The 20,866-nt window shown below is 49.2% G+C and overlaps 1 protein-coding gene across 1 annotated transcript in view; it reads right to left on the reverse strand.

Annotated features, from left to right (window-relative positions):
- The window catches only part of LOC116955748 (transforming growth factor-beta-induced protein ig-h3-like), a 56,548-nt gene that overhangs the window by 23,724 nt on the left and 11,958 nt on the right, over positions 1 to 20,866 (reverse strand). Inside the window, exons 3-8 of the mRNA XM_032977030.2 lie at positions 18,108 to 18,172; positions 16,315 to 16,472; positions 13,200 to 13,334; positions 9,749 to 9,895; positions 7,053 to 7,197; positions 1,773 to 1,985 (exon numbers count right to left, since the gene is read on the reverse strand). Coding sequence (XP_032832921.2) covers positions 1,773 to 1,985; positions 7,053 to 7,197; positions 9,749 to 9,895; positions 13,200 to 13,334; positions 16,315 to 16,472; positions 18,108 to 18,172 — 863 coding nt within the window. The remainder of the gene's footprint in view (positions 1 to 1,772; positions 1,986 to 7,052; positions 7,198 to 9,748; positions 9,896 to 13,199; positions 13,335 to 16,314; positions 16,473 to 18,107; positions 18,173 to 20,866) is intronic.

The raw sequence follows: 20,866 nt of genomic DNA on the forward strand, positions 1-20,866 counted from the left end.
CGTTCTGGAGCTGCTCCTAAACAGCACTTGCCCCAACAGTCTGTTAAAGGCTACACGGGCGATCATTGTCTTTGTTTGCTGCAGTGGGGTTTGGTTTTGTGTGATTTGCTTACGTTTCTTAGACTTTGCACTCCTAATAGATGTGTTTTTGTGTTGTGTGTTGTCGTTGCGACGTTCTGAACCCCGTGCCCCTTACCCGACAAATGTAAAAACAAAGAGCTTCATAGGTCATCAGATTCCTCCTGCAGTATAAACAATTATTCTCATTCTGAATTAGATTAGACCACTTTGGGCCTCTGTGCGAGTCTGTGGATCTCTGTCTGAGTCTGTGGGTCTCTATGTGAGTCTGTAGGTCTCTATGTTAGTCTGTGGGTCTCTGTGTGAGTCTATGGGTCTCTGTGTGAGTCTGGGGGTCTCTATGTGAGTCTGTAGGTCTCTGTGTGAGTCTTTGGGTCTCTACGTGAGTCTGTGGGTCTCTGTGTGAATCTATGAGTTTCTGTGTGAGTCTATGGGTCTCTGTGTGAGTCTATGGGTCTCTCTGTGAGTCTATGGGTCTCTGTGTGAGTCTATGGGACTCTGTGTGAGTCTACGGGTCTCTGTGTGAGTCTGTGGGTCTCTGTGTGAGTCTATGGGTCTCTGTGTGAGTCTGTGGGCTCTGTGTAAGTCTGTGGGCTGTGTGAGTCTATGGGTCTCTGTGTGAGTCTATGGGTCTCTGTGTGAGTCTATGGGTCTCTGTGTCAGTCTGTGGGTCTCTGTGTGAGTCTGTGGGTCTCTGTGTGAGTCTGTGGGTCTCTGTGCGAGTCTGTGGGTCTCTGTGTGAGTCTGTGGATCTCTGTGTGAGTCTGTGGGTCTCTGTGTGAGTCTGTGGGTCTCTGTGCGAGTCTGTGGGTCTCTGTGTGAGTCTATGGGTCTCTGTGTGAGTCTATGTGTTTCTATGTAAGTCTGTGGGCTCTGTGTGAGTCTGTGGGTCTCTTTGTGAGTCTGTGGGTCTCTGTGCGAGTCTGTGGGTCTCTGTGCGAGTCTGTGGGTCTCTGTATGAGTCTGTGGGCTGTGTGAGTCTATGGGTCTCTTTGTGAGTCTATGGGTCTCTGTGTGAGTCTATGGGTCTCTGTGTGAGTCTGTGGGTCTCTGTGCGAGTCTATGGGTCTCTGTGTGAGTCTATGGGTCTCTGTGTGAGTCTATGGGTCTCTGTGTGAGTCTGTGGGTCTCTGTGCGAGTCTGTGGGTCTCTGTATGAGTCTGTGGGCTGTGTGAGTCTATGGGTCTCTTTGTGAGTCTATGGGTCTCTGTGTGAGTCTATGGGTCTCTGTGTGAGTCTGTGGGTCTCTGTGTGAGTCTATGGGTCTCTGTGCGAGTCTATGGGTCTCTGTGTGAGTCTATGGGTCTCTGTGTGAGTCTATGGGTCTCTGCGTGAGTATATGGGTCTCTGTGTGAGTCTATGGGTCTCTGTGTGAGTCTATGGGTCTCTGTTTCATGCATACGCACGTGCTCACACGAGAGAGGGGTTGCGGGGGGCGCTCTAACCCGAGGGAAAAAAAAAAACCTCTTTATTATCAATCCCCTCCAACTCTACCCCTATTTACCAGGGCGGTCACCTTGATCCGATCCGCGAAGCAATGGCGACCAGCGTCGAGCTCGCTCCACGTGCCGCCCGCGTCACCGCCCTCGGTTGTGCCCCCCGCCCCCCCACCTCGCCACCCTTGGCCCCCCACCACCACCCCCCACCACGCCCTACCCCCCCACCCCCCCCTACCCCCTACCCCCCACTCTCACCGGAGTCGGGCAGCAGCAGCTCGTTGAGGACGTGGACGATGCCGTTGGTGGCCACGCGGTCCGCCTGCTCTACCACGGCGCGCCCGTCCACCGTCACCCCGGCGGGGCCGCAGCCGAGCAGCAGCGGGGAGCCCTCGGCGCTGTCGTGCCGCACGGGGCCCAGCAAGGCCCCCGTGCACACGGCCGCGCGCACCACGTGGTGCTGCAGCAGGGCTGCCGGGGGGGGAGGGGAGGAGGGGGGAGGGTGACGCGCGAGCCGCTCGTTCGCTCGTCGATTCGTTCGCTCGTCGATTCGTTCGCTCGCTCGTCCGTTTGCTCATTCGTCTGTCCGTTCGTTCGTTTTTTCGTTCGTTCATTCGTTCGCCTCTCCGTTCGATCGTTCGTTCGTTCGTCCATTCGTTCGTTCATTCGTCTGTCCGTTCGTTCGTTTTATTCGTTCGTTCATTCGTTCGCCTCTCCGTTCGATCGTTCGTTCGTTCATTCGTCTATCCGTGCGTTCATTTACTCGTTCCTTCGCTCGTCTGTTCGTTCGTTCGTTCGTTCGTCCGTTGGTTCGTTCATTCGTCTATCCGTTCGTTCATTTACTCATTCCTTCGCTCGTCTGTTCGTTCGTTTGTCCGTCCATTGGTTCGTTCATTCGTCTATCTGTTCGTTCGTTTGTTCATTCGTTCGCCTTTTCATTCTTCAATTCATTTATTGATTCCTTCGTTGATTCAATCGTTCATCCATCCGCTCAGCCACTCGTTCGTCAGTTCATTCATTCGTTCATCGGTCCATTCACTTCTCAACTCATTCGTTCGTCCGTTAGTTCATTCATTCTTTGATCTGTGCGCTCATTGTTTCATTCGTCGATTCATTCATCGATTCGTTGATTCATTCGTTCAGCCATCCGTTCAGTCTGTCGTTCATCAGCTCATTCATTCGTCTGTCGATTCATTCGTTTGTTTGTCACGCACGGTCGGTGAAGGACCGCTGTGCCGGACGTGTGACCGCCTGCAGCAGCATTCACGTGGACGGCTCCAGCTGCCATACGCCGGCGTCTCGGTGGCTATGAGATGTTAACTACCTCGCCTGGTATGCAGGAGGTCGTGGGATCAATCCTGACCCTGACGCCTGCTGCTGCTGTATATTTGGAGTTTGCGTGTCTCTCTCATCATCACGGTGGCTAGGAGATGTTAACTACCACGCCTGGTATGCAGGAGGTCGTGGGTTCAATCCTAACCCTGACGCCTGCTGCTGCTGTATATTTGGAGTTTGCGTGTCTCTCTCTCTCTCTCATCATCACGGTGGCTAGGAGATGTTAACTACCTCGCCTGGTATGCAGAAGGTCGTGGGATCAATTGTGACCCTGACGCCTGCTGCTGCTGTATATTTGGAGTTTGCGTGTCTCTCTCTCTCATCATCACGGTGGCTATGAGATGTTAACTACCTCGCCTGGTATGCAGGAGGTAGTGGGATCAATCCTGACCCTGACGCCTGCTGCTGCTGTATATTTGGAGTTTGCGTGTCTCTCTCTCTCTCTCATCATCACGGTGGCTAGGAGATGTTAACTACCTCGCCTGGTATGCAGGAGGTCGTGGGTTTAATCCTGACCCTGACGCCTGCTGATGTATATTTTGAGTTTGCGTGGTTCTCTCTCTCTCATCATCACGGTGGCTAGAAGATGTTAACTACCTCGCCTGGTATGTAGGAGGTCGTGGGATCAATCCTGACCCTGACGCCTGCTGTATATTTGGAGTTTGCGTGTCTCTCTCTCTCATCATCATCACGGTGGCTAGGAGATGTTAACTACCTCGCCTGGTGTACAGGAGGTCGTGGGTTCAATCCTGACCCTGACGCCTGCTACTGTATATTTTGAGTTTGCGTGTCTCTCTCTCTCTCATCATCATCACGGTGGCTAGACGTCATAAAGTAACAAACATAGAATAACAATGCCATAAAAGCCTCGTGTTATTACGAAAATATTATCCCCAGCTCAGAAAAATTCCCCGGTCAAGGTGTTAATCGAGCTGGTCTCTAGGCTGTTTATTTAGGCCCGCCCTATTTATATATTTTGTAAACCTTATTATGTGATATATTCTATTACCAAAGGTACCTATAAACTTCATATGTACCTTTGGTGAGCCGTAGCTTCACCAGTGACTCCTGAATCCTCTGCTTTTCTTGTGTTTCAATAGGAAACAATTCAATGCCTTTTTCATTTTCAGATCCCGTTTACTTCACCCTTCATTGTGGCTACTAAGAAAAGTGGACGCCGAGCGTCGCGTTTTCAATGAAGAATGGGGAGTAAAGTACCTCTTTGTGGGAAACAAAGGACCAGAAAGATAGTCGCGTAATATGCAGCGAAAGTGTTGCCGATTTGAAAGAGTACAATCTTCGGCGTCACTATGAGACAAAACATCTATCGACATATTCAAAGTTTTCTGGAAAGTTACGCTCTGAGAAACATGAGTCCATGAAACGTGGTTTAGCAACTCAAAGAAATCTCTTCACGAGAAAGTTTGCTGAAAGTGAATCTTGTCACGAGTACAAGTCACAATATAGTGCATAAGATTACTCATTGTTTTTTTTCGGTAAAGTCACGTATGTAGAAATACAATAAAGTTATATTAAAACAAAAAACAATCACGACGTTTCAACGCAAGCGATCTTCATCACCTGATGAAGATCGCTTGCGTTGTGATCGAAACGTGATTGTTTTTTGTTTTAATATAATTTTATTGTATTTCTACATACGTGACTTTACCGAAAAAACCAATGAGTAATTTTATGCAGTCACGAAAGCTTTAATACTTTATTAGTGCATAAGATGGCAGAACGAGGAAAACCGTTTACTGATGGCAACTTCGTCAAAGAGTGTATGATGGAAGCAGCAAATTGCTTGTGTCCTGAGAGAGCCGATTTGTTTGGAAGTATCAGCCTTTCGGCAAGTTCAGTTGTGCGGAGAACAGAAGAACTTGGAGAGAACATAGTGCTACAGATACGCGAGAAAGCTAGGAACTTGTTGTGGTATTCTCTGGCGCTGGATGAATCTGCTGATCTCTTGAGTACGTCACAACTTCTCGTGTTCATCCGAGGTGTCAATTTGGACTTTCGGATAACGGAAGAGTTGGCATCCGTTTGCGGCATGCATGGATGGAACAACAACTGGAAAAGACATTTTCATGGAAGTTCAAAAATTTTTGCGAGACTATAACCTTAAGTGGAATCAGCTTCGAGGTGTTACAGCTGATGGAGGAAAAAAACACGGCTGGAGTGAGGAAGGGTCTGGTGGGGCAGATCAGGACTCAGTTGGAAGATTTGCAAATTCCGGGCGCTCTGTTCATACATTGCATCGTACATCAGCAAGCACTCTGTGGGAAAGACTTAGATATTTCTTGCGTACTGAAACCAGTCGTTTATGCTGTGAACTTCATTCGGGGACATGCACTCAATCACCGTCAGTTCCAGGCTTTTCTTGAAGAAATTTGATTCTGATTTCTGTGACTTGCCTCGTCACACAGCAGTGAGGTGGCTCAGCTGCGGTAAAGTCCTGTTTCGTTTTTACAAGCTCCGAAACGAAACAGATGTTTTTTTTTCTCACTGAAAAAGAAAGAGCTGATCCACAGCTGTCAGATCCTACCTGGCTGGCTGTCAAAGTTGTCATTTTTGGTCGACATCACATCCCACACGAATGAACTGAACTTGAAACTTCAGGGAAAGGATTTCGGAGAAAGCTGTCATTGTTTGAAGCACAACTGGAAGGAGAAAACGTCTCTCATTTTCACCGTTTCAAAGAGTTTTGCGCTACAATCGCTGAAGATGTCAACCTCGAAACGTCGTGAGAATATTATTGTGCTATTTTATTTTATCAATTTATCATTTTATTCTCATTCTACGTGACTTTACCGAAATAACCAAAGAAGATGTCAACCTCGATTTTCCGAAAAAGATTATTCGTGACTTGAAGCTTTTTTTGAAGAGATTTTCAGATCTTGACAGAATTGAGAGTGACATTCTTCTGTTCCAGAACCCGTTTGATTATAACCTTGATGATGTGCCAGTTGAACTACAGTTGGAGCTCATTGATTTGCAAGCAAATGACTTGTTGAAAGAGAAGCGCAGAGAAGTAAAACTTGTTGAATTTTACCGCTGCTTACCTGATGTTGAGTTTCCAAAACTTGAAGAAATTTGCCGCTGGTATGGCATCAGTGTTTGGAACAACTTATGTCTGTGAGCAAACATTTTCAAAAATGAAGTATGTGAAGTCAACACATCGAACGAGATTGACTGATGAACATTTGAAAGCAATTTTCTTGATTGGATGCAGAAAATTCCAAACCAAACATCAATGATATCTTGAAAGCCAAACGTCAGTTTCACAAATCTCACTAACCTTTTTTGCTGCTGAGTTTGTGAGATTCGGATATGACAACACACTAGGTCTGATGTAACTATCTTTTTGCTAACGTCGCCTTCTTTGATAACTTTTTAGTAAATAAATAAGGTTGGTTGTCTTTGTTTTTTTTTGTGCATTGCACGCCACTCACCCATGATTAACATGGAAGGCTAAACTTAGTTTTTCGTCTTTTTTTTCCCCGAGTTTTCGTTCTGGCTTGCAAGTATTGAACAGAATGATTAAGCGGCCCGCGCTCGTCATTCTTTCAACTTATTCGGCCCACTGTGAAAAAAGTTTGGTGACCCCTACACTACACTATACACTACACTATACACTATACTATACACTACACTATACACTACAATACACTACTATACACTACACTATACACTACACACTACACTATACAATACATTATACACTGCACTACACACTACACTACACACTACACTATACAATACACTATACACTACAATACACTACTATACACTACACTATACACTAGTGCTGTACTAGTGACAAATTGGCCACGTTCTGTTTACGTGACAACCCTTACTAGTTGTTGGCTGTGTCGGGTGGTGGCGGGTTTTAAAGACACCTTTGTGTTAACAAAACAAACACTCTGTTTTCGTTTGCATTCTGACCACAAGTATTGCGGTCAGAATGCAGTAACACGATTCCTCGTAAAAGGTTTCAGTTTGGTGTTTTTTTTTTAACATCTCAACACGGCTGTTCTGTTGCCAGGTAACAGTGGAAACAACCCGATGCTTATATTTTGATACCGGCAAAGGAGATCCCACGACATAAATTCGAACAAATGATACATTCCCTCGATTTCTGTACGGCATCTCGGCGCACCCACCCACACCCACCCACGCCCACACCCACCCACGCCGACGTACCTTTGACGGCGACGGGGTCGGCGAGGATGCGTGCGAGCATCTCCTTGGGGAGCTTCTCGAAGGCGGCGTCGGTGGGAGCGAACAACGTGTAGGGGCCAACGCCGACGCCCACCGTCTCCAGCATTCCGGCAGAGCTCAGCGCCGACTGTGGGCCGCACGTGCCCCACAACCCACGCGGACAGGAACGGTGACGAACGACGGGCGTGGGAACGCCGCGGTGGCCGCGGATGGACGTTCGATGACCTCGCTCGGGCGTGTGCCCGAGGTCGCGGGTTCGGTCCCGCAAAAACCCTGACCGAAGCCTGTTGTTGTTGTTGTTGTTGTTGTTTTTTTTTAATCTTCCCCCACCGCCGTCCACGCTTAGCAAAGGCGCGCTTCAAAGGCAACGTGACAATCCTCTCGGGCCGTCACTTTGCGATGGCCAGGTGACTTTCTGACAGAGAGCTGTCCGCCTCGGTCGGGGCCCCTAACCTGGTAACTTGTAAAAGTTTAAACGGCATGTTTGGATTAAAATTTAGATTTAAAGCTTTCGCGACTGCAAGGATTCGTCTGCTTTGGTCCTTTCGATAAAGTCACCACCACGTAGAATGAGAATAAAATAATGAAATGAAACAATAAAATTCTCACGACGTTTCGTCCCGACAGGTCTGTACCTTTCACCTGAAGACGGCCGCTTGCGTTGTGGCCGAAACGTCGTGAGAATTTTATTGTGTTATTTTATTATTTTATTCTCATTCTACGTGACTTTACCGAAATAACCAAAGAAGTATGTTTGGAGTTTGCTTGTCTCTCTCTCTCTCCCCCTGTGGTCGCGTGAGGTTTTCTGCGGTGTCCTCCGGTTTCCCCACCCCCCCCCCCCCGTTTAGAATCGACGTGCGTTTTGATGATTTGGCTGCTATAAATGTCCATGTGATAAGGCACTGCGAGGGCTGTCATTTATCGCCAGGTTACTTCTGAAAAATAGCTACGTAGTTCGGTTGGCCTCGCCGGTAAAATAGAAATAAGTTTCAAATAGTATATTTGGTCTCTTTGATTATTCTCCGGGTTTTCCCTCCACATGTAGAATCGACATGCGTATGGGTTTCTTTGTGAGTCTGCGGGTCTATGTGTGCGTCCATGGGTCTCTATGCGAGTCTGTGGGCCTCTGTGTGGGTCGGTGCATCTCTGTGTGAGTATATAGGTCTATGTGTGAGTCCATGGGTCTCTGTGTGAGTCTGTGGGTCTCTGTGTGGGTCGGTGCATCTCTGTGTGAGTATATAGGTCTCTGTGTGAGTCAGTGGGTCTCCATGCGAGTCTGTGGGTCTGTCTCTGTGTGGGTCGGTGCATCTCTGTGTGAGTATATAGGTCTCTGTGTGAGTTAGTGGGTCTCTATGCGAGTCTGTGGGTCTCTGTGTGGGTCGGTGCATCTCTGTGTGAGTGTATAGGTCTCTGTGTGAGTGTATTGGTCTTTGTGTGAGTCGATGAGTCTCTGTGTGAGTCTGTGGGTCTCTGTGAGTCTATGGGTTTCTGTGTGAGTCTATGGGTTTTTGTGTGAGTCTATGGGTCTCTGTGCCAGTCTGTGGGCTGTGTGAGTCTGTGGGTGTCTGTGTGAGTCTATGGGTCTCTGTGTGAGTCTATGGGTCTCTGTGTGAGTCTGGGGGCTGTGTGAGTCTATGGGTCTCTGTGTGAGTCTATGGGTTTCTGTGTGAGTCTGTGGGCTGTGTGAGTCTATGGGTCTCTGTGCGAGTCTGTGGGTCTTTGTGTGAGTCTATGGGTCTCTGTGTGAGTCTATGGGTTTCTGTGTGAGTATGTGGGCTGTGTGAGTCTATGGGTCTTTGTGTGAGTCTGTGGGTCTCTGTGCGAGTCTGTGGGCTGTGTGAGTCTATCGGTCTCTGTGTGAGTCTATGGGTGTCTGTGTGAGTCTATGGGTTTCTGTGTGAGTCTGTGGGCTGTGTGAGTCTATGGGTCTCTGTGCGAGTCTGTGGGTCTTTGTGTGAGTCTATCGGTCTCTGTGTGAGTCTATGGGTGTCTGTGTGAGTCTATGGGTCTCTGTGTGAGTCTATGGGTCTCTGTGTGAGTCTATAGGTCTCTGTGTGAGTCTATGGGTCTCTGTGTGAGTCTATGGGTCTCTGTGTGAGTCTATGGGACTCTGTGCGAGTCTGTGGGCTGTGAGTCTATGGGTCTCTGTGTGAGTCTATGGGTCTCTGTGCGAGTCTGTGGGCTGTGTGAGTCTATGGGTCTCTGTGTGAGTCTATGGGTCTCTGTGTGAGTTTGTGGGGTGTGTGAGTCTATGGGTCTCTGTGCGAGTCTGTGGGTCTCTGTGTGAGTCTATGGGTCTCTGTGTGAGTCTGTGGGTCTCTGTGTGAGTCTATGGGTCTGTGTGAGTCTGTGGGTCTCTGTGCGAGTCTGTGGGCTGTGTGAGTCTATCGGTCTCTGTGTGAGTCTATGGGTCTCTGTGTGAGTCTATGGGTCTCTGTGTGAGTCTATGGGTCTCTGTGTGAGTCTATGGGTCTCCGTGCTCACACGAGAGAGACAGCCCGCTGAGTGCGGGGGCAACAGGAGTGGAGGGGGGCGATCTAACCCGAGAACAAAACAAAAACATCCCGTTTTTATGAACTCCACCCCAACCCTACCCTCTATTAACCAGGGCGGCCGCTTTGATTCGAACCGCCCCCGGTCGTGCCCCCCCTGCCCCCCTCTGCCCCCCTCCCCCTCACCGTGAGGGTCTGCAGGCGGCTGTCGCTCTCCAGGATGGCGCGGATGCTGGCGCTGGCCGGAGGGATGATGCTCTCAACGATGTGCACCACTCCGTTGGACGCGAGCAGGTTAGGCTTGAGGATCCGCACGCAGTTCACCGTGATGATCTGTCCGTGGGGGGGGAGGCGGAGGGCACAAAGGAGGGCGGTGGCTTGAAGCACGACACGCGTCTCAGAGGCTCCGCGGTTCGAATCAAAGCGGCCGCCCTGGTTAATAAGTATCGGGTTGGGTGGGGAGTGGGAATTCGTATCGAAGCTCGGTTTTGTTCAGCAACACAAGCGGTCCTCATCAGCAACACAAGCGGTCCTCATCAGCAACACAACGATCATCATCAGCAACACAAACGGTCCTCATCAGCACCACAAGCGGTCTTCATCAGCAACACAAGCGGTCTTCATCAGCAACACAAGCGGTCCTCATCAACAACACAAGCGGTCCTCATCAGCAACACAACGATCATCATCAGCAACACAAGCGGTCTTCATCAGCAACACAAGCGGTCCTCATCAGCAACACAACGGTCCTCATCAGCAACACAAGCGGTCCTCATCAGCAACACAACGGTCTTCATCAGCAACACAACGATCATCATCAGCAACACAACGATCATCATCAGCAACACAACGGTCCTCATCATAAACACAAGCGGTCCTCATCAGCAACACAAGCGGTCCTCATCAGCAACACAACGATCATCAACAACAACACAAGCGGTCTTCATCAGCAACACAACGGTCCTCATCAGCAACACAACGATCATCATCAACAACACAAGCGGTCTTCATCAGCAACACAACGGTCTTCATCAGCAACACAAGCGGTCTTCATCAGCAACACAAGCGGTCCTCATCAGCAACACAAGCGGTCTTCATCAGCAACACAAGCGGTCCTCATCAGCAACACAAGCGGTCCTCATCAGCAACACAACGGTCTTCATCAGCAAAACAACGGTCCTCATCAGCAACACAAGCGGTCTTCATCAGCAACACAACGGTCTTCATCAGCAACACAAGCGGTCTTCATCAGCAACACAAGCGGTCCTCATCAGCAACACAAGCGGTCTTCATCAGCAACACAAGCGGTCCTCATCAGCAACACAAGCGGTCCTCATCAGCAACACAACGGTCTTCATCAGCAAAACAACGGTCCTCATCAGCAACACAAGCGGTCTTCATCAGCAACACAAGCGGTCCTCATCAGCAACACAACGATCATCATCAGCAACACAACGGTCTTCATCAGCAACACAACGGTCTTCATCAGCAACACAAGCGGTCTTCATCAGCAACACAAGCGGTCCTCATCAGCAACACAACGGTCTTCATCAGCAACACAAGCGGTCCTCATCAGCAACACAACGGTCTTCATCAGCAACACAAGCGGTCCTCATCAGGCGATGAAGAACCGCTTTTTTTGCGATCGAAACGTCGTGGGTCTCTTTGCTTTTATTATTTTTATTTTTTTTATTTTAAATTTATTTTATTTTGATTCTTTTATTTTTATTTTCTATCTACGTGACTTCGCCGAAAGAACCAAGAACGTGAACTCCTGCAGTCACGAAAGTTTCTAAGTCAAAATCGACAAATTGCCCTTGAGCAATCGTTCTCAGGGCCGCTATCCTCCGCTCGGAACAACTCGTGGTAAGAATCACTTTGAGCGGCGCGGGAGGATCGACGGTCGAAGCGTTTCGTGGAAATGCGACTTTTAAAGTCGGAAGCGCCGCGTCATTTTTGTTTTCTTTTCTCTCTCTTTTTGAAATCACACGCGGTGGCAAGTTGACAAACTTTGTTGTGGTTGTTGTTGTGGTTGTTGTTGTTGTTTTCTTCTCCCCGGGCCAGATCGCTTAAGTACAAATGCTGCCGTGATACCCGCCGCCGCACGACGCGGCCGACTCGTGAGGTTTCGCCGCGTCAACAAAACGCGCCGCATTCGTTACCGCTTCAGCACACTGGCCGGCTGCTCGGGAGTGAACGCACGACATTTACAATTCGCTTGTGAACGCAACCGGCTTCGTCAGGCGATTTGTCAGAAATCGGGTGGAGGGGTGAGGCGCCCACGTGGGGTGGAAGGTCATTTTGTTGTTGTTGTTGTTGTCTTGGTGGTCACGCGAACGGTGTCACCAGCCATAATCAGCTTTAGGTGCAGATTGCCTGACCGAGACTAAGCCTGATGAGGCTGGTTGCATACCCCAACGAAGCGTACACAATTCGTCGGGTAACGTCGCTTGCTTGTGAACTTTACGATCCGGCCCAAATTATACCAATTATGAATTAAAATTAAAGTATTTAATATAAAAATTTTTAGCTAGCTCGTATAGCTCTTTTGTCAGAAGCCACCTTGCCACCACAAATGATAGCTCGACGAAGTGGCTTATCATCATGTGGACATTTATAGCAGGAGACAAATACTCTAAACGCACGTTGATTTGACCTGTTGGCTACGTACGGTGTGAAAGAAATTCAACAAACATAAATACAATTCTAAATGTGTGTATGTATGTATGTAGAACTTCTTTCGCACCGGACGTAGCCAACCGTTCTAATCGGAGATGGAGGGTAATAACCGGAGGAACCGAAGATAAAATCCACGCGACCACGGTGAGAGAGAGACACGCAAAATTCAAATATACAGCAGCAGGCATCGTCAGGGTCGGGATTGAACCCACGATCTCCTGTATACCAGGCGGGGTAGTTAACATCTCCTAGCCACCGTGATGATGATGATAATGAGAGAGAGACACGCAAACTCCAAATATACAGCAGGCATCGTCAGGGTCCGGATCGAACCCACGATCTCCTGTAGACCAGGCGGGATAGTTAACATCTCCTAGCCACCGTGATGATGATGATGATGGGAGAGAGACACGCAAACTCCAAATATGCAGCAGCAGGCATCGTCAGGGTCGGGATCGAACCCACGATCTCCTGTATACCAGGCAGGGTAGTTAACATCTCCTAGCCACCGTGATGATGATGATGAGAGAAAGACACGCAAACTCCAAATATACAGCAGCAGGCATCGTCAGGGTCGGGATCGAACCCACAATCTCCTGTATACCAGGCGGGGTAGTTAACATCTCCTAGCCACCGTGATGATGATGAGAGAGAGACACGCAAACTCCAAATATACAGCAGCAGGCATCGTCAGGGTCGGGATCGATCCCACCAACTCCTGCACACCAGGCGAGGGAGATAACATCTCCTAGCCACCCAGGATAACTCGCCTGTGGAAAGCGGAGAGAGTGGAGAGCGGCGAGCGGCGAGTGGTGAATGGGGAACTGTGAGCGGTGAGCGGGGAAGTGGTGATTGGGGTGCGGAGAGCTGTGAGCTGGGAGCTGTGAGCGGTGAGCAGGGAGTTGAGAGCGTAAAGCGGTGAGCGGGGCGCGTGTGGCGGGGCGCACGGTGCCCTCACCCCGTTGGGGAAGTGGTGGACGTGCAGCTCGTCCTCCTTGAGCGTCGGTAGCGTCATGCCGTGCTTGAGGTCCCTCCCGAGGAGGCGGCGGTCGACCAGCGAGTACGACATGGAGTCTCGGATCTCCGACTCGCTCTACGCAATCGGAATATTTGTGCGCGTTGATGCCCGGAGGAATGCCGATGAGCCGTTAAAGCTCTTGCTTTGGTCACGGATGTCTCAGTAAGGGGGGCACGGGGGACGGGGGGGGGTGGTCAGAAACGTTACAACAAACAATGCAATGGCGACGCAAGGTATAGGAACAACGAATGACATCAAAAAAATATACAAATAAAGAGAAACCATTTTTTTATCTTACCAGGTAATGTAAATGTTTGATCTAACCCGGTCTGCGGCAAACGAAGACAATGGTCGCCCGTGTAGCCTTCAACAGACTGTTGGGGCAAGTGCTGTTAACGAGCAGCAACTTACGAAGGCCGGAACAACACACGAGGAGGTGGGTGGCCAGCGCCACGCCCGGCCAACCTTTGTCTCTCCAGTGGCTATGTTTATTACACACCGCATCAGGTACTCATTGGACCTACATATACCTATGCCTATTTAAATTTTACCAGGTGAGGCCCCACTGAGCCACGTAGGTCTTTTTTTAGAAGCGACCTGGCCCCAGGTGATAGCTCAACGAAGTGGCTTATCATGCAGACATTTATAGCAGCCAAATACTCCAATCGCGTGATGTTGATTCTCAATGTGGAGGGGGGAAAACTCAACTAAAATTTAACAAGACATTTATTTTTTATTTTTACCAGGTAAGGCCCACGAAGCTATGTAGCGATTTTGCAAAAGCCACCCGGCCACCAATTTTCGTCAAACAAAGTGGCTCATCACGTGCAAATTTATGCTAGGAGCCTTTTTCAATGAGAAAACGGGTGAATTTGTCTCTTTTCTTTCTCATAAAGTCATGTGAATCAAAATGAACATGCAGTTATACTAAAGTAATACAAAAATGACTACAAAAGATTTAGAAGTGAGTAGTTTTTCGAGATTTATGATTGTGCTGAAAGTAACGGGACAAGGCACCTCCAACTAGCCCCAACACCTCCAACTAGTCCCAGCACCTCCGATTAGTCCCAACACCTCCAATTAGTCCCAACACCTCCAACTAGTCCCCAACACCTCCAATTAGTCCCAGCACCTCCAATTAGTCCCCAACACCTCCGATTAGTCCTCAACACCTCCAACTAGTCCCCAACACCTCCAATTAGTCCCAACACCTCCAATTAGCCCCAACACCTCCAATTAGTCCCCAACACCTCCAATTAGTCCCAGCACCTCCAATTAGTCCCCAACACCTCCAATTAGTCCCAACACCTCCAATTAGTCCCCAACACCTACAATTAGTCCCAACACCTCCGATTAGTCCCAACACCTCCAATTAGTCCCAACACCTCCAATTAGTCCCAACACCTCCAATTAGTCCCAGCACCTCCAATTAGTCCCCAACACCTCCAATTAGTCCCAGCACCTCCAATTAATCCCCAACACCTCCAATTAGTCCCAACACCTCCAATTAGTCCCAACACCTCCAATTAGTCCCCAACACCTCCGATTAGTCCCAGCACCTCCGATCAGAAAAAAAGAACATATGAATCAAAAATAACATGTGTTTATACTAAAGTGATACAAAAATGACTACAAAAGATTTAGAAGTGAGTAGTTTTTCGAGATTTATGATTATACTGTAAATCACTTTCACGAATCAGCCCCAAAATGTAGTCTCCCATCATGTTCTCGTTATACTGTCCTTGGTAGCGGCGTTCAAAGTCCAGTATATCTTGGTGGAAGCGCTCGTCTTGCTCCTCCGAATACGCTCCCATGTTCTCCTTGAATGTATCAAGATGAGCATCAAGGATATGGACTTTGAGGTACATCCTACAGCCCATTTTGCCATAGTTCTTCACCAGAGTCTCAACCAGCTCCACATAGTTTTCGACCTTATGATTGCCGAGGAAGCCACAAACCACTGCGATAAAGCTGTTCCAAGCCGCTTTCCTCTTACTCGTGAGCTTCTTGGGGAATTAATTGCACTTCAGGATCTTCTTCATCTGTAGTCCGACGAAGACACCGGCTTTGACCTCTGCCTCAGACAAGTCTTGAAGGTACTTGAAGGCTGCCGACTCCTTATCTACAGCTCTGACAAATTGTTTCATAAGGCCCAATTTGATGTGCAATGGTGGCATCAGCACCTTCCGGGGGTCCACCAGTGGCTCCCACTTGACGTTGTTCCTCCCCACAGAGAACTCGGTCCGCTGTGGCCAGTCCCGCCTGTGATAGTGTGCCTTGGTCTCCCTACTGTCCCAAAGAGTACTTTTTCACTCTTGTCTTGATGAATTGGTCGCTGACAAAATGCGTCTGCCGGATGCTTGCAGCCTCTTGATTCCATCTCAGAAAAATGCAGATATGTATACACTTAGACAGCTGGAACTAAACTGAACTGGTGGGCTTAAGGCTCCTGTATTTATACTACTATTTATATTACTGGAAAGGTCTAGAATTTTCGAGAAGTTTCTCCAAGTTTACTCAGCACTGAATCTATCTGGAATGTTCTGGAAAATAGGTACATTTCAAAATATCACTGTCCTGGTCAGAAAAGCAAAGTTTGTGGGCAATAATATACATTTTCTGTACTTTTGAGCATATGAAAATAGGAAATAACACTTACTACCCATGAAAAAAAAATGTTATTACACACTGTTATCCTAGTAGCAAAAGTAGCTATGAATGCTACGCGCCCCGCACTTTCAAGGGCCCCGCGTTTACTGCTTTCAAGCTATCAATTCCGGTTCAGTGATTCTGCACTTGCTCTATTACTATAGAACTATACCGCTTTCAACTTTTACGAACGGCTGGGTGTTTAAGGTTAGCGATTTGTCACGTAATTATCTAGCCGTACAGCAAATGACAAAGTACAATTACTTTACGATGCAAGTAAAAAAAATGCGTGCTTTAATATTTATGTGGTTGTTTTTTTTGGTTATCTAGGGCCCCTTTATTATAACATATGCTACAGGCCCCGCGATGGGAGGTAACATTCAACCCGTGCCACGCTACCCCTCACCATCTTCACCCCCTTCCAGGCGTTGTCGTCGGGCGCGAAGGCGGTGAAGGCGGCGCGTCCGGCCAGCACGCTGCCCAGGTCGGCCTGTTCCATGTGGGCCATGGTGGTGGTCGCCCCCGCGGCCTCCAGCGTCTCCGCCATGGTGCCCAGCGGCAGGACTGCGGTGGTGGAGGGACACGGCGGTGGCCGGGACGGTGGGGTGGGTTGGGGTGGCATCCTCGGCGCAACTCGCTCGATCCGCTATATTGTGCGTGCGTGGGTGTGCGCGGGTGTGCTCGCTAAAAGCACTTGCCCCGAGGGTCTGTTGAGGCTATACGGGGGATCTTTGTCTATGTGTATGGGGAGCGGTGGTACGGTGGTTAGTGCGCTGCACCACCCGGCCACCTGAGTTCGATTCTCGCTCACGGCACAACACCCATGACGATTATCTGGGCCTCCCCAAGGTCGACTCGGTTCTCAAATGAGTATCTGGTGCAGCATGTAAACATCGCCACTGGGGGGAGACAAAGGCGGACAGGCGTGGTGCTGGCCACCCACCCGCTCGTGTGCCGTGCCGGCCTTCATAGGGGTGCTACTCGCTAACAGCACTCGCGCCACCAGTATGTTACAGGCGACACGGGGGAATCTCTGTCGTTAGTGCGTGTTGAACTTTTTTCCCGCACCCTACGCACCGCAGTCGTTGCTAGTCGGAGCTCCGACGGCGGTGATCGTGGAGGAGTCGCCGTTAGAAATGACACGAGCCACGAATGACGCCAAAGCAATCATAGATAGCCATGTGTTGTGGACACCACAACAACAACTTCGCCTTCTCCCCAAGCCGCCCCTTCCCCCTTTTATATCCCTCGAGGCCTCCCCCCCCCCCCCTTTCTAGAAGGTTCACTCACCCCCCAATTCCCTCAGCCAATCGGCGTCCTTCTTCTCGAACGGTTGTCAACCGTCACCCCGACGGTCAACCCTCGATTCTCCCGTCTTTTACGTTTGAATTTTTCGACCTATCAAATTTCAATTCCACTGGCCCTTGGCCAATCTTCTTTGAGGCCTCTCTGCACCAATCAGAGGCTTCGTTTGACACACTCGCCGACTGCCCGTTTACATGGCGCCATCTCAGGTGAGAGTGGTCTGTTGGTTGCAGTCTTTACAGCTACATGAACCCACTCCCCTCTGTGTCCTCACACCTGATTGGCTCACAAAGTAACGACCGTCGCATTTACCTCCACCTATATTTAAGATCGAAACAGCCAGAGTTGTGGATTTCTCCACAACTATGGCTATCCAGCTGATGATGCTGTTAGTTGTTGTTGTGTAAACGTTGTTGTGGGTTTACTCTCCAACACACAACCGGTGTGCTGAACAAGTAAGGAATTGGCACGTTTTGTTTACGTGACAAACCTTACTAATTGGCTGTGTCGGGTGGTGGCGGGTTTTAACGACGCATTTATAGATGAATACGCGATCTAACCCGCAAAACCTCTATTATTAATATTGGTCGCGAAAGCCTACGTGTTGAACCAAATTGACATTGTACCTAACCCCGAGAGGAAACTAATCACGAATCACAATATTGGCCGCGAAAGCGTACGGATGTCTCCCACCCTTCCTTAAACCCAGGAGTGTTGAACCCTGGTGGCTTTTGTCCGCGGACTTTCTGCGTCCCCTCGCCGCTCGGCACCTCCCTGCGTGCTCACGGTTGGTGCTTTACACCGAGGGTTTGTCTGGAGTTACAATTTAAAACACATTTAAAAAAAGTCAAGTTGCGTGTTGTGAATAGTGGGTGCAAAGGCACAAGTTCTTACTAGCAGGGCAGCCCTTCTCTCCCTCCACTGGTAGGTAGCCCGGGCAGCACTCGTAGGTGATTGTGCTGAAAGAAACGGGACAAGGCATCTCCGATAAGCCACCCCAGCATCTACGACAGCCCCAGAACATCCGATTAGCCCCAACACCTCCGATTAGTCCCCAAAACCTCTGATTAGTCCCCAACACCTCCGATTAGTCCAAGCACCTCCGATTAGTCTCCAACAACTCTGATTAGTCCCCAGCACCTCTGATTAGTCCCAACACCTCCGACTAATCCCCAGCACCTTTGATTAGTCCAAGCACCTCCGATTAGTCCCAACACCTCCGATTAGTCTCCAACAACTCCGATTAGTCCCCACCACCTCCGATTAGTCTCCAACAACTCCGATTAGTCCCCAACACCTCCGATTAGTCCCAACACCTCCGATTAGTCCCCACCACCTCCGATTAGTCCCCAACACCTTTGATTAGTCCAAGCACCTCCGATTAGTCTCCAACAACTCCGATTAGTCCCCAACACCTCCGATTAATCCCCAGCACCTCCGATTAACACGGCTGGTTGCGTACGGCGCGAAACAAGTTCCACGTACATACAATGGCATCGGCGCAGCTGGCTCCATATGGCGGCAAAAGAACCTCAGCATACATACATTAGCGTGGCTGGCTACGTACGGCGCAAAAGAAGTCCCACATACACGACCTCCTAGCGGGATTGGCTACGTTCGGTGCCAGAGAGGTTCGACACACGTACGTACACACATCCATCCGTGCCACTCGCGGGAATTGTTGTTATTTCCTGCCGAGGCTGGCCAAACGCACACCCCCACGTGGCCACGGCAGCCCTACTGAGCGGTGGGGCCCCCGTGGTGTTGGGGCTGAACCGCAGTCGGCCAGCGTCTGCGGTGAAAATGACCCCCGCAGGACCAAACGGTTCGCAGCGCTCATTGCCAATGCATCTGGGGCCATTCCCAGATAGTTTTATTCTTTTTTTTTAATGAAATTAGCGGCTCCGTTTGAAGCGAAATTTTTTCGAAGATCAGTCTCGTCAACCTTAATTCGTCGAGCGCGTTACAGAACAGAAGGGGCTATTGTTCACGCGTTCCCGCGTTGAATTAGGAGCCAATGTGTCCTGTAAATGCTGGCAGTTGTGTTTTTGTTCTCTTTAATTCACCACAAGGACTGCAAATTTTCACCGGTCACTGTGAAAGACAAAGGCAAAGACCACCCGTGTAGCCATCGCGGGCCGTTGGGGCAAGTGCTGTTTGCAAGCAACACCTCTGTGAAGGCCGGCACGGCACCCGAGGGGGTGGGTGGCCATCAACCATGCCCGGACCCTTTTGTCTGCCTTGACCTACCTATACCTACGCCCCTGGGCTACAGGTACTGTGAGGACACGCCCCAGTAATATTTTCAAAAGGAAAACCAAAGTAAAATAAAAATACAATTTTTTTATGGCTGACAACAAATACAATTCAGCAGTTCACAAATGAAATAACTTTTCACTTCAATCTCTGGAGGCTCCTAAAGCCCCCCCCCCCCGCCTTGATCCGGCCCTGCCTACGCCAATTGTGATGTTCACCAGGTAAGGCCCACTGAGTTATGTAGCTCTTTTTCAGAAGCGACCTGTCCACCCGTGATACCGTGGCTCGCCGCCATCACTGGGGAATTGAAAGCAGCGGACGCGTACTCTCGACACGCGGTGTCGATTCTATATGTGGAGAGGGGGGGGAAAGAAATAAAACAACAAACCTGGCAGGCACCGGGTACTCATTTGAGGCTGAGTCGACCTAGGCGAGGCCCAGAACCGAGTTGTGCGACAATCGTCACCGGCGACGATCGAAGCTCGGGAATCCCGGGTTGCGGAGCGTAGCGCTAACTGTTGCACCACCACTCCCGTGGATCACGCTATCGCACGCCCGTCGATCCGGCAGGCGTGACATCGGCCGCCTCAAGCGCTCACGTTCACTTACGATTGGTCTCGGCGGACAAGTCGATCGTTCTTTTTGCTTATTTTTGTCCCACGTGACTAAAATGTTATTCTCGGTGCCGGTTATAACCCAGTTAGGCCAAGAGTGAGGGTTTTGTTGTTGTTGTTGTTTTTATCTGATCTCGGGCAGCTAAAACAACAGACCGCTGCTTTTGTCTCAGGGGATAACACAACAACAACACCAACAACAAAAAAACAGCACGTTCCTCAACCACACTGTGGTATAAAAATAAAAAAAATAAAAAAATGATAGGAGGCGTTTAGAGTAATGGTCCATCTACTTTGAACAAGGGCCATTGCCCGAAACGTCTATTATATATGTTTCTTTTAAAACCAGTGTTGTTATTGACCAACGTGTTCAGTTTTTGTATGATAATTATTATAATGATTTCTGCTTGCGCTGCCAATGCAAGAGGCAGCTAGCAGCGTCGCCAAACAATCTGTTCCAGGATCATTCGTATCGGTGACAGAGGCGTGAGTGATATTCAGAAACATTCTCTCAGTACTTGTGGCGCCAGGGTGGACAAGCTGCGAACAATTAACTTCAATAGTAGTAACAATGCACGGATGGCGATCGTGCCCAGCCTGCGTGCGTTCGTTTTTCAATTTTTTTTTTTCCCTCCCCGATCCTGTGGTTTCGCATCATTCGCAGGCTCGGTTCACCACCTTCGCGAAGTAATTAAAAGTAAAAGTGTAAAAAAAAAACGATAACAAAAAAATCACCGTCACTAACCACCACCGTTTTCTCTGCCGCCACGCTAATTTATAAAA

Source organism: Petromyzon marinus, chromosome 61 (assembly GCF_048934315.1).
Source record: "Petromyzon marinus isolate PM22_M1 ecotype Great Lakes invasive population chromosome 61, UKy_Petmar_22M1.pri1.0, whole genome shotgun sequence".
In the NCBI taxonomy this organism is placed as follows: Eukaryota; Metazoa; Chordata; class Hyperoartia; order Petromyzontiformes; family Petromyzontidae; genus Petromyzon; species Petromyzon marinus.